The 12,838-nt window shown below is 47.8% G+C and overlaps 1 protein-coding gene across 1 annotated transcript in view; it reads right to left on the bottom strand.

The window, feature by feature from the left end:
• The window catches only part of TMEM167A (transmembrane protein 167A), a 39,273-nt gene that overhangs the window by 6,614 nt on the left and 19,821 nt on the right, over positions 1-12,838 (bottom strand). Inside the window, exons 2-3 of the mRNA XM_040421509.1 lie at positions 7,491-7,600; positions 6,628-6,662 (exon numbers count right to left, since the gene is read on the bottom strand). Of these exons, the coding sequence (XP_040277443.1) occupies positions 6,628-6,662; positions 7,491-7,600 (145 nt within the window). The remainder of the gene's footprint in view (positions 1-6,627; positions 6,663-7,490; positions 7,601-12,838) is intronic.

Below are 12,838 nucleotides of genomic sequence, written 5' to 3' on the forward strand. Positions count from 1 at the left end.
ACCCTGAGGGTGGGGCACCCTCAGGGCACTATAGTGTCAGGAAAACCGCTTTGTTTTCCTGACACTATAGTGATCATTTAACATGACTATGAAGATTACTGTTTTCTAGCTGCTGTGGAATGTGGACAACAGCAGCTAGAAACAGTAATTTTCATAGAGCTGTGTTATGATTTATGGACACAGCACTCAGCATGCTTAGCCAGTCAGATTGAAGGCTGGCTAAGCATGCTGAGAGCTGTGTCTAAATAACATAACACATTAAAGGGATTCTGTCACCAGGTTTCACCCCTGTCAGCTAAAAATATGCTGATGTTCAGGGCGTCTTCACGATTCCTAATGTGGGCTTATAAATGTCATCTGTGGGCTTATTTAGCTAAAAAACAGCTTTTACTAACCTGTCAGTCAAACAAATAAGGTGCCCAAGGGGATGTTAATGGATGCAAGGTGTCGGCCGCACCCGCCGCCGTTCGTGCCCAGCGCCGCCTTTCCGGACTTCTGCGGCGCCTCCTAATCCTCTGTGCTGCCTCTCGCTCTCCCTCCCTCCCCCCTCCTCCTGCTGTAAGATCTCGCGCATACAGGGGTTGAGCAAAGTGCCGGCGCATGCGCACTTCGCTGTAAGAAGCCAAATGGAGAGGTCTGCACGGGCGCATCAGGCAGAGCCCTGTGCGCAAGCGCGAGATCTTACAGCAGAAGGAGGGGGGAGGGAGGGAGGGAGAGCGAAAGGCGGCACAGAGGATTAGGAGGCGGTGCAGAAGTCCGGAAAGGCGGCGCTGGGCACGAACGGCGGTGGGTGCGGCGGGCATCTTGCACCCATTAACATCCCCTTAGGCACCTTATTTGTTTGACTGACAGGTTAGTAAAAGCTGTTTTTTTAGCTAAATAAGCCCACAGATGACATTTATAAGCCCACATTAGGAATCGTGAAGACGCCCCGAACATCAGCATATTTTTAGCTGACAGGGGTCAAACCTGGTGACAGAATCCCTTTAAAGAAATTACTGTTTCTAGCTGCTGTGGACTAGCAGCTAGAAACAGTAATTTCTTTAATGTGTTATGTTATAGAGACTGAGCTCTCAGCATGCTAAGCCAGTCAGTAATTTTCATAGTGCTGTTATGATTTATGGACACAGCTCTCAGCATGCTTAGCCAGCCTTCTATCTGGCTGTGCTTCTTGAGAGTCACAGTCCACAGGCTCAGAAACAGCCTGTGGACTGTGACTCTCAAGATGCAAAGCCAGATAGAAGGCTGGCTAAGCATGCTGAGAGCTGTGTCCATAAATCATAACAGCACTATGAAAATTACTGACTGGCTAAGCATGCTGAGAGCTGTGTCCATAAATCATAACAGCACTATGATTGCCCTCCCTTCCAACTGGATGAGTTTATCTGATACCTGCCCTGCTCCAGAAGCTCCTGCTGTCTCACGGGCTGGTGTGGCTGAGCACTGTGGGCCGTGTGCTGGTCGAAACTGCTGAGTAGGTTGTACACAGCACAGCGTGCAGGAGGGATAACCGCGGGCGCACTGAGGTCATATCCGGCGGGCCGGCATTACAGGAACCGCACCAGCTGCTCTGACGTCCTGCCGCCGGATATCCTGTGACGTATATCCGGCGGCAGGACGTCAGAGCAGCTGGTGCTGTTCCTGTAATGCCGCGGCCCGCCGGATATGACCTCAGTAGTGATGGGAAGTTCGGATCTTTCAGATGAATCGGTTCATGAATCGGATCTTCGGTTCACTTGCTGAGTCACTGACTGCTGAGCTGACTCGCAAGTGAACCGAAGACTCTAGGTGCCGGTGCGCATGCGCAGATGCTATCCATCCGATTCACTTGCTGCTGCTGACTCAGTCGGCTCTTCAGCTCGCTAATGAGTGAGTCCGGATCAGGAAGAGTGATTGATTATAGTGATAGTGAAGGGAAGCTGAGGCTGACGCCGGACAGGAGGACTCAGGAGCCTTCACTGTGGTGGGCATTGGTGTCTGTTGTGCTTTGTTACCCACAGTGACAACAGTCTGACACTGACAGTAGTACAACGAACCAAGTGAAGTGAAATGTGAATGCACGGGAAAAACTATGTGCTGAATTGATAACAGTATTACAGTAACACAGTCACTGGCTGATAATAAAATAGTCCCCACAGTCCCCACTTAACGGAATCCATAAAGGAGATGTGAACCCACCCTTAGTTATATAGCTACTGAATGAGATGCCTTTAACATATATATCTCCTGAGAAGCCAATTTGATCCTAAAGGGTTAATTCAACCTATAATCTAAACTCTGTGTCATCTGTCACTTCTCTTATCTCTCTGGGCCCCATAGCAAGAATCTAAATTGGGCCCCTATTCCCCTTTTATAGCCCCTCCCACTACCCATTCCAGGCCTCTCTCTTTGTTCCATGAACTATGTTCGCTGCTGTTTTATAATTTATGCCATCAGGGCCGGATTGGGATTACAAAACAGGCCTGGCACACAAAAGAGGCATAATAGATACAGTGTGTACAGATGTATAGTGTATACAGCAGTGTACTGATATGTGAGGAACGTGGTATAATATATGCAGTGTGTTCAGGTATATAGTATATACAGCAGTGTACTGATATATGAGGTATAAATGACAGCTCGTACCTCACATATCAATCCAATACTGTATATACAATATACCTGTACACACCATCTATTATACCTCGTACCTAACATATCAGTACACTGCTGTATATACAATATATCTATAGACACTGCATATATTATACCTTGTACCTCACATATCAGTACACTGCTGTATATACAATATATCTATAGACACTGCATATATTATACCTCGTACCTAACATATCAGTACACTGCTGTATATACAATATATCTATACACACTGCATATATTATACCTTGTACCTCACATATCAGTACACTGCAATATATATTATATATCTGTACATATTGCATCTATAATACTGTTTAATATATGCAGTGTGTGTGTGTGTATATATATATATAGATGTGAGGCATACAAGGTATAATACTGTAGATGCAGTGTTTATAGAAATATGTGGTCAGTTATACATTATAGTCACTGTGTGTGTGAAGTACATGAGGTAGTGGTAACTGTCTGAAGTATTATACATGAGTGAGCAATGAGTAAAAACAGGGCATGTAGGGGGGGGGGGGGGGGGGGGGGGGGGGGGTAAATGATGAAAAGTGGAGGACCTCCTCTTACCACTCCATTCCAGTCTGTATGGATCAATGCAGTGCTGCTTGTGAACTTCTAATACTTGCTGTTAGGGGTTGAAGGACCTGTGATGATGTCATCACAGGTCCTGGCAGATGTACCTTTGAAACCTAGGAACTACAGCATTTTTGGTGCTGTTCCTTTGCTAGATTCTGCAGGACCTGTGATGCTGAAGATGATGTCATCACAGGTCCTGGCAGATGCACTGTTCTAACCTGGGAACTACACTTTACACTGTGCACTTCCCTTACAGGACCTGAGACGACTCAGAGCTGCTAGTGCTTGCCTTGCCTCAGCTCTGATTGGTTGGTGGGCGGGGAAGGGAGGGGCTGGCAGAAGCATCTTCCACTCTAGGATCATATTACGCTCCTCCCGAGTCCCTCCCTCAGGCTCCCTGCTGCCAGCGTGAGGTGAGCGTCTCTGCATTGTCTGTGCTATGTGACGCTGTGTACAACAGAGGACTTTTAACCCTCCGACGGCCTTTTGGCTGGCAGATGGGCCTATTTTATGGTGGGGCCTGGAGCTGCAGCTCCATCAGCCCCTACGTTAATCCGGCCCTGATCATGCCCCTGTAAGGCTTCATTCAGACGTCCGGATGCGTTTTGCGGATCGGATCCATCTATCAGTGCATCCGTAAAAATCATGCGGACATCTGAATGGAGCTTTACAGGGGGGTGATCAGGGAGTCTATATGGGGTGATCACCACAGTCATTGATCATGCCCCTGTAAGGCTTCATTCAGACGTCCGGATGCGTTTTGCGGATCGGATCCATCTATCAGTGCATCCGTAAAAATCATGCGGACATCTGAATGGAGCTTTACAGGGGGGTGATCAGGGAGTCTATATGGGGTGATCACCACAGTCATTGATCATGCCCCTGTAAGGCTTCATTCAGACGTCCGGATGCGTTTTGCGGATCCGATCCATCTATCAGTGGATCCGTAAAAATCATGCGGACGTCTGAATGGAGCTTTACAGGGGGGTAATCAATGACAGGGGGGTAATCAATGACAGGGGGGTGATCAGGGAGTCTATATGGGGTGATCACCACAGTCATTGATCACGCCCCTGTAAGGCTTCATTCAGACGTCCGGATGCGTTTTGCGGATCCGATCCATCTATCAGTGGATCTGTAAAAATCATGCGGACGTCTGAATGGAACTTTACAGGGGGGTGATCAATGACAGGGGGGTAATCAATGACAGGGGGGTGATCAGGGAGTCTATATGGGGTGATCAGGGGTGATCAGGGGCTAATAAGGGGTTAATAAGTGACGGGGGGGGGTGTGTAGTGTAGTGTAGTGGTGCTTGGTGCTACTTTACAGAGCTACCTGTGTCCTCTGGTGGTCGATCCAAACAAAGGGGACCACCAGAGGACCAGGTAGCAGGTATATTAGACGCTGTTATCAAAACAGCGTCTAATATACCTGTTAGGGGTTAAAAAAAACACATCTCCAGCCTGCCAGCGAACGATCGCCGCTGGCAGGCTGGAGATCAACTCTCTTACCTTCCGTTCCTGTGAGCGCGCGCGCCTGTGTGCGCGCGTTCACAGGAAATCTCGGCCATCGCGAGATGACGCGTATATGCGTGACTCTGCGCAGGGCTGCCACCTCCGGAACGCGATCCTGCGTTAGGCGGTCCGGAGGTGGTTAAGCAGCAGGTTACATAGAACGGTGCCCAGGGATGTCTTAGCACTTACTATTATTCCTGGGCGCCGCTCCGTTCGCCCGCTGTGCGCCTGTGCCCCATTATCGTCTCCTGCAGTCCTGCTCCATATGCTAATTACTATCGGAGCAATGGGGAGGAGACAGCAGCTTCTCTAATGGGCGTTCCTGCACTGCGATTGGACAGCGCTACAGCCAGGGGAGAAGGGATGCCCACTAGAGAAGCTGCTGTCTCCTCCCCATTGCTCCGTTGGTAATTAGCTAATGGAGCAGGACTGCAGGAGACGGTATTGGGGAACAGGCGCACAGCGGGCGAACAGAGCGGCGCCCAGGAATAATAGTAAGTGCTGGGACATCCCTGGGCGCCGCTCTGTGTATCCTAATACTTAAAGTCCGGACTCATGAAAAGTACTATCATTGGTGGCACAGTGCGCCCGCCCCTCTCCCCCCACTGGTGGCAGCGGCAGCAGCAGCACAGGGGGAGGGAGAGACTGCTTCCTTCTCCCCTGTGCTGCTGAGGGTGATACTCGACTGCGCAGAAGTGCAGGCCAGTATTGAAAAAATGGAAATCCTGGTATCGTATCGATACCGGGACAAAAGTATCGATTGGATATCGAAATTTCGATACCCGCAACAACCCTAGTCCATATTGCCTACTTTGCTGAATTACACACTTCTTGTTTCAATAGTTACGACCACCCTGCAATCCAGCAGTGGTGGTCGTGCTTGTACACTATAGAAAAAAGCACCAGCCTATGCCCACTCCAGCGGTCCCAGTCACCATAGAAGCTGGCGTTTTTTCCTACAGTACGACTACCGCTGCTGGATTTAATTGCAACTGCTGGGTTAATTGTAATAAAGTAAAATCCCTTCGATTGGACACAAGGCAACTAGGGATGAGTGAATCGACTTTGGAAGAAACATCCGAAGTCGATTCGTATTAAAATGTATTGGCTCCGATGAGCCGAAGTCATTACTTGCGAGACTTCGCGTAATAACTTCATAAATTGATTTCTACTGTAAAAAACAATGTACCACTTGGAACCAGACCAGAGTTTGGGAAATGTTTTTTTTTTTAATAGAAATAAATTTATGACCTATTAGGTTCTGATCCAGGGATACAGTGCTCTATTTAAATCCTCTTCTGGCAATACAATATCAATAGTCATTAACTCCCTGGCTGTGCTCCTGGTTCCGGTTCTGTGTGTATTTGGATTGCTTCCATTATTGACCTCGCTTGCCTTTGACCACTCTTGGTCTAGTGTTTTGGTACAGTGATACTTATCTGGTTCTGACTGCAGCTTGGCTATTTGACTAACTCCCTGTCTTGTGATTTGGTACCATATTGTCCACTTGGTTCAAACCCATTTCTGTACGACTCCGTCTCTGTTCTGTCTTTGTGTGTGTATATGCCTTGCACTTTAGCAGAGTAGGGAATGTCGACCACTTACAGACTTGCCATCTAAGTCTTGCACTGCAAGTAGTCAGGGAGAGCAGGAGGGATTCCAGTTAGGGCTCACTGTCTGTGTATTCCTGCCTACTGTCATTACAACTTGGAAAGCCAGGGCCACACCTGTCCACAGCTGATGTCGGATATTCCAACTCGCCCCCATTACTGTAACGGAGTAAGGATAGATCAGCAGTAAAAAGATCTTGGAAAACCCCTTTAACTTCAAATGGACATTATTAAAGTAAAAGACTATCACAAGAACTGAAAAAGTAAACCGGAAGACTTACCAATTCTTGCACACTTCCAAAAAATTCCCAGTATTCTGCAATAAAAGGAAAAGAATTATTCTAAAGTTAAAGAGCACACAAAATGTTATACTCACCAACCACAAAGTGCATTCATATTCTATTCTTAATCTTAAAGGAGTTATGCGACAATAAAATAAAAGTAAATGAAAGCCTTTTAACGCCTACGTGTGCCGTCATAAAGCTATGTACCTCATGCATCTTATGTTTCCTGTCTTTGACTCCCCAATTCCCCCCAGATTTCTTCAGTTATGTCTGGTATGTGTGTGTTTGAGCCTGAGAAGTACATTGCCCACAATCTATTGTGTCGGCTGTCCTGCGCCATCTGTTCCCGCCCACGACAGCTCTCCTCGTCTTCCACTGCCAACCGACGGCGCACGCACGCTCAACATTCAGTGGGAGATAGCCCATGCACATTTCATCATTAGCGATGTAGAAAAACATCTTAAAAATTCACGGATAACCCCTTTATATGAGACTTATACATTCACTGGTCTATAGTCAGTAATGTTAGAAAGTAGCGGGAAATGTGAAGTTCTAAAAAAAAAAAAAAAAAAAAAAAAAGGTGACATTAAAAGGATTCCTCCTTACTTAGGAGAGGCCATGAAGATTAATATTGAGAAGAATCCTTTTAATCTTCCATATGCTTCATTAAGGAACATTTTCTAACTGCAATCAGCAATCCAAGGTAAAAGAACCCACTTGGGTTATAGAAGTGGGAGATATGTAAAGCAATGTCAGCCTATCTATAATACAGGAGTGAGTTACGGATATGACATGATCATTTTCCACATTTACAGATCTGCTATTAGAAATCACTGCAGAGCACGGATGAAGTTACATACCCAGTTTTGTTTTTATCCAGAAGATTGGGAAACATGGCTCGGATATACGCACACGTGCATATTAGCAGTAGGATCACCGTCAACAGGCTTTGGAAGTTAAATATGGCAGACTAAGAAGAAAGAAAACATAAGATGTTAAAATGACTTACATATATGAAAGGAAGGTTCCTCTCGTCTAACAGATACAAGTAAGCAATGCACACTGTATGAAGCGCAGACTGACTTTCAATGTAAAGATTTGTGTCATTACAAATACTGATGTTGATGACATAAAACAAAAAGGAGAAGAATACAAAAACAACCCCCCAAAGTGAAAACCCTAATACTACATCAGTGGTGCCCAACCATTTTTCATGGGCCGCACTAGACTTGGCATAAATTTTGCGGGCCGGAACCAGGTAGCTTTGCCAGAAAGAAATGCAAACGCTGTGAGGGGGCACGTGTGAGCATTACTACGGTGAAGAGGGCACATATCTGGCATAACTACTGTGAGGGGGCACATATCAGGGCATAACTACTGTGAGGAGGGCACATATCAGGGCATAACTACTGTGAGGAGGGCACATATCAGGGTATAACTACTGTGAGGAGGGCACATATCAGGGTATAACTACTGTGAGGAGGGCACATATCAGGCCATAACTACTGTGAGGAGGGCACATATCAGGCCATAACTACTGTGAAGAGGGCACATATCTGGGCATAACTACTGTGAAGAGGGCACATATCTGGGCATAACTACTGTGAAGAGGGCACATATCTGGGCATAACTACTGTGAGGGGGCACATATCTGGGCATAACTACTGTGAGGGGGCACATATCTGGGCATAACTACTGTGAGGGGGCACATATCTGGGCATAACTACTGTGAGGGGGCACATATCTGGGCATAACTACTGTGAGGGGGCACATATCTGGGCATAACTACTGTAAGGGGGCACATATCGGGGCATAACTACTGTGAGGGGGCACATATCTGGGCATAACTACTGTGAGGAGGGCACATATCAGGCCATAACTACTGTGAAGAGGGCACATATCTGGGCATAACTACTGTGAAGAGGGCACATATCTGGGCATAACTACTGTGAGGGGGCACATATCTGGGCATAACTACTGTGAGGGGGCACATATCTGGGCATAACTACTGTGAGGGGGCACATATCTGGGCATAACTACTGTGAGGGGGCACATATCTGGGCATAACTACTGTGAGGGGGCACATATCTGGGCATAACTACTGTGAGGGGGCACATATCGGGGCATAACTACTGTGAGGGGGCACATATCTGGGCATAACTACTGTGAGGAGGGCACATATCTGGGCATAACTACTGTGAGGAGGGCACATATCTGGGCATAACTACTGTGAGGAGGGCACATATCTGGGCATAACTACTGTGAGGAGGGCACATATCAGGGTATAACTACTGTGAGGAGGGCACATATCAGGGTATAACTACTGTGAGGAGGGCACATATCTGGGCATAACTACTGTGAGGGGGCGCATATCTGGGCATAACTACTGTGAGTGGGCACATATCTGGGCATAACTACTGTGAGGGGGCACATATCTGGGCATAACTACTGTGAGGGGGCACATATCAGGGTATAACTACTGTGAGGAGGGCACATATCAGGCCATAACTACTGTGAGGAGGGCACATATCAGGCCATAACTACTGTGAAGAGGGCACATATCTGGGCATAACTACTGTGAAGAGGGCACATATCTGGGCATAACTACTGTAAGAGGGCACATATCTGGGCATAACTACTGTGAGGGGGCACATATCTGGGCATAACTACTGTGAGGGGGCACATATCTGGGCATAACTACTGTGAGGGGGCACATATCTGGGCATAACTACTGTGAGGGGGCACATATCTGGGCATAACTACTGTGAGGGGGCACATATCTGGGCATAACTAGTGTGAGGGGGCACATATCTGGGCATAACTACTGTGAGGGGGCACATATCTGGGCATAACTACTGTGAGGAGGGCACATATCTGGGCATAACTACTGTGAGGAGGGCACATATCAGGGTATAACTACTGTGAGGAGGGCACATATCAGGGTATAACTACTGTGAGGAGGGCACATATCTGGGCATAACTACTGTGAGGGGGCGCATATTTGGGCATAACTACTGTGAGGGGGCGCATATCTGGGCATAACTACTGTGAGGGGGCACATATCTGGGCATAACTACTGTGAGGGGGCACATATCTGGGCATAACTACTGTGAGGGGGCACATATCTGGGCATAACTACTGTGAGGGGGCACATATGTATGTAGTGCAGTATGTGATTATCACACACTGCACTACATACATTACACACATGTATACATCACATACTGCGCTGTCACCTTCTTCTGCAGGTCTACCTTGATGTCTCCTCCTTTCATCTCCCGCCAGCTTCTCCTACAACAGGGCGCTCTATCGCTCCAGTGCCCGCCCAATCTTACAAATCAGGGGCATAGCTAGAAATGACTGGGCCCCATAGCAAAAAAAATTATGGGCCCCACCTCCCGGATCTCCCACCCCCACATACCTATCGGACCTCCCACCCCTTCCAGAGCTCCCACCCAAACACCCCTCCAGTGTCATCCACATATCCCCCCCCCCTCAGTGTCATCCACAGATCCCCCCCTCAGTGTCATCCACAGATACCCCCCTCAGTGTCATCCACAGATCTCCTCCCCACCCAGAGCCGCTTCCTAGCTAATTTATCCACTGCACTTGCCTCTGTGAAATTGAAGAGAAGCGCCGTAATCTCGCACAGGCGCACTGGCAGAGGCCAGGAAGACGGTGCATGCGCACTTCGATGCCTCTGCCAGTGCGAGATTACGGCGCTTCTCTTCAATTTCACAGAGGCAAGTGCAGTGAATAAATTAGCTAGGAGGCGGCGCTGGGCAGGGAGATTGCAGGCACAGGCAGCATCGCTTTGCTGCCTGTGCCGTTTGCAGCGCGCCCTGCACTGATAAAGTCCTGTTACTGCGCGGGCCGCATGACACGGCTTCGCGGGCCGCATTTGGCCCGCGGGCTGTAGGTTGGGCATCACTGTACTACATAATACATGTCTACATATGTCCAGACGGGAATGTCGCACAAAGGTGGAGTTTTTCTTTAACCCCTAGACATCTACTAAGATTTACATTACAGCAACCCATACCCCATGCAGAAGCCACATAAATATGAATCCTACTTAAAAGCAGCAGGGCGTTCCCCTGCATGGGCCTATCAGTAGGATCCGGATGCATGGAAATATTTTCCCCAACATCTGCTCAGTGACAACTGTTTCCGGCCATGAGATCACCAGGATAGCCAATCATGGTGATCACTATAAAGGTTGTCATAAAATGTCACTCATCCTCCTTCCGTCTCCTGTCAGCTTAGACCTAGAGACTGAAGAAGTAGAAGAGGGGGTCCACCAAGCGACCACTGAGAAGGGATGGCTAGCGCTGATGTAGAACCGCTTGAAAACTTGATCGTAGGTAATCTGAGGGAAAACGTAACTATAAGCGTGAGCAGCAGAGACAGCGCCATTAGGGAAGCGAGGGAAGTGCTATGTGAAAATTCCCTCCACAGGTTAGTACCATGGTCTAGACGAAATGACCAGAGAACCCCTTTAAGACGTTTTCTTTGAAACTCAAGATAATCCAAAGATGATCTACTAGATGCCACCAAGGAGACTGTAATAAGAGCTCATACCTGCCACCCAGTTAAGGCCTACACACTGAGAAGTATAGCAGGTGTTAATACAGTCCAAGCAAGGACATTCCAAAGGTACAACCTGTCAAAAGGAAGAGTGGACTACATTAAAGGGAATCTGTCCCCCAGCGACCTGCCTATCAAACTGCTTGCATAGACACATAGCTGTGGTTCACCTGATTACAACGCTGTTTTTTGTTGTTGATCCGAGGCTTCGTTCCGGAGTTATGATATTTTTTTCTTAATATGCTAATTATGCCTTTGGTGCAATAAGGGCATCACCATTGCTCTTGTTGCACACATGTTCTGTCCCTTTCTGTGACCAACCCCTCCCTAACGTCTTTGATTGACAGGACCAGGTAGTTACAAAGCAGCGGAGGGGCTGGATACAGAAATGAGCGGAGCTTGGGTGCAACAAAAGCAATGGTGACTCCCTCATTGCACCAAAGGAATAATTTGCATATTAAGAAAAAGTATCACAACTCGGGAGCAGAGCCTCAGATCAACAAAAGAAAAGCTGCGTTTTAATCATGTGGACTACAGCTGTGTGTCTATGCAAAACGCTGGAGAAGGAGATTGCTGGTGACAGATTTCCATCACGTAGCCACTTTTTGGAATAAACAGCGGTCTTCCGCATACTTCTGATAATCCGGGTAGACCCACAGCGTCATCATTACTGTCTCCCTCAGCTACATATCCAGACAAGATCTTAACCCTGCTCATTGGATACCCTCAATCAGCCTCCTCCGCCTCCATAGGACCACTCTTGTACATGGCGTCACTGACACGTGGACATGCGCAGGAGATATTTCAGGATGCCAAGCCAGGCACACAGAGGCTCGTTCAGATGCTCAAAGCACAGGTACAGTTTTATGTTACAGACAGTATGACAAGTATCATTCACCAGGTTGGCCACATAGGTTGGAACTTGGTGAGTCTGTCACCACATTTCAGCATATTAGACCGATCAAATAGGGTCATATGATCCACCCAGAACTTAAAAACGGTACCTTTGTTGTAGAAAACGGACTTTTCTTTTAACCGAAAATGAACTTATAACATTATGTTATTGAGCCCTCTCAAGTGCCCAGGGCGGTCTCTCAATCCTCGGAGCCCCAGGCAGCACCTCCTAAACGGCTCATAACCCCGCCCTCCGTGCGCCTCTGCCCACCCGTTTACTCCCCTCGCCTGTCCTTTTCCACTGCGGCTGTGCGGTCCAAATCGTAGCGAGAGCATGCGCAGTAGGTATCGCGATGCCCTGCCAGGAGCGGGCATCGCATTGCGCATGCGCCCGCTACGATTTGGACCGCACAGCCGCAGTGGAAAAGGACAGGGGAGGGGAGTAAACGGGCGGGCAGAGGCGCACGGAGGGCGGGGTTATGAGCCGTTGAGGAGGTGCTGCCTGGGGCTCCGAGGATTAAGAGACCGCCCTGGGCACTTGAGAGGGCTCATTAACATAACCTTATAAGTTCATTTTCGGCTAAAAGAAAAGTCCGTTTTCTACAACAAAGGTACCGTTTTTAAGTTCTGGGTGGATCATATGACCCTATTTGATCGGTCTAATATGCTGAAATGTGGTGACAGACTCCCTTTAAAGGGTTGTCCCATTACAAACACTTATCCAACT

This window comes from Bufo bufo, chromosome 2, assembly GCF_905171765.1.
Source record: "Bufo bufo chromosome 2, aBufBuf1.1, whole genome shotgun sequence".
NCBI lineage: Eukaryota > Metazoa > Chordata > Amphibia > Anura > Bufonidae > Bufo > Bufo bufo.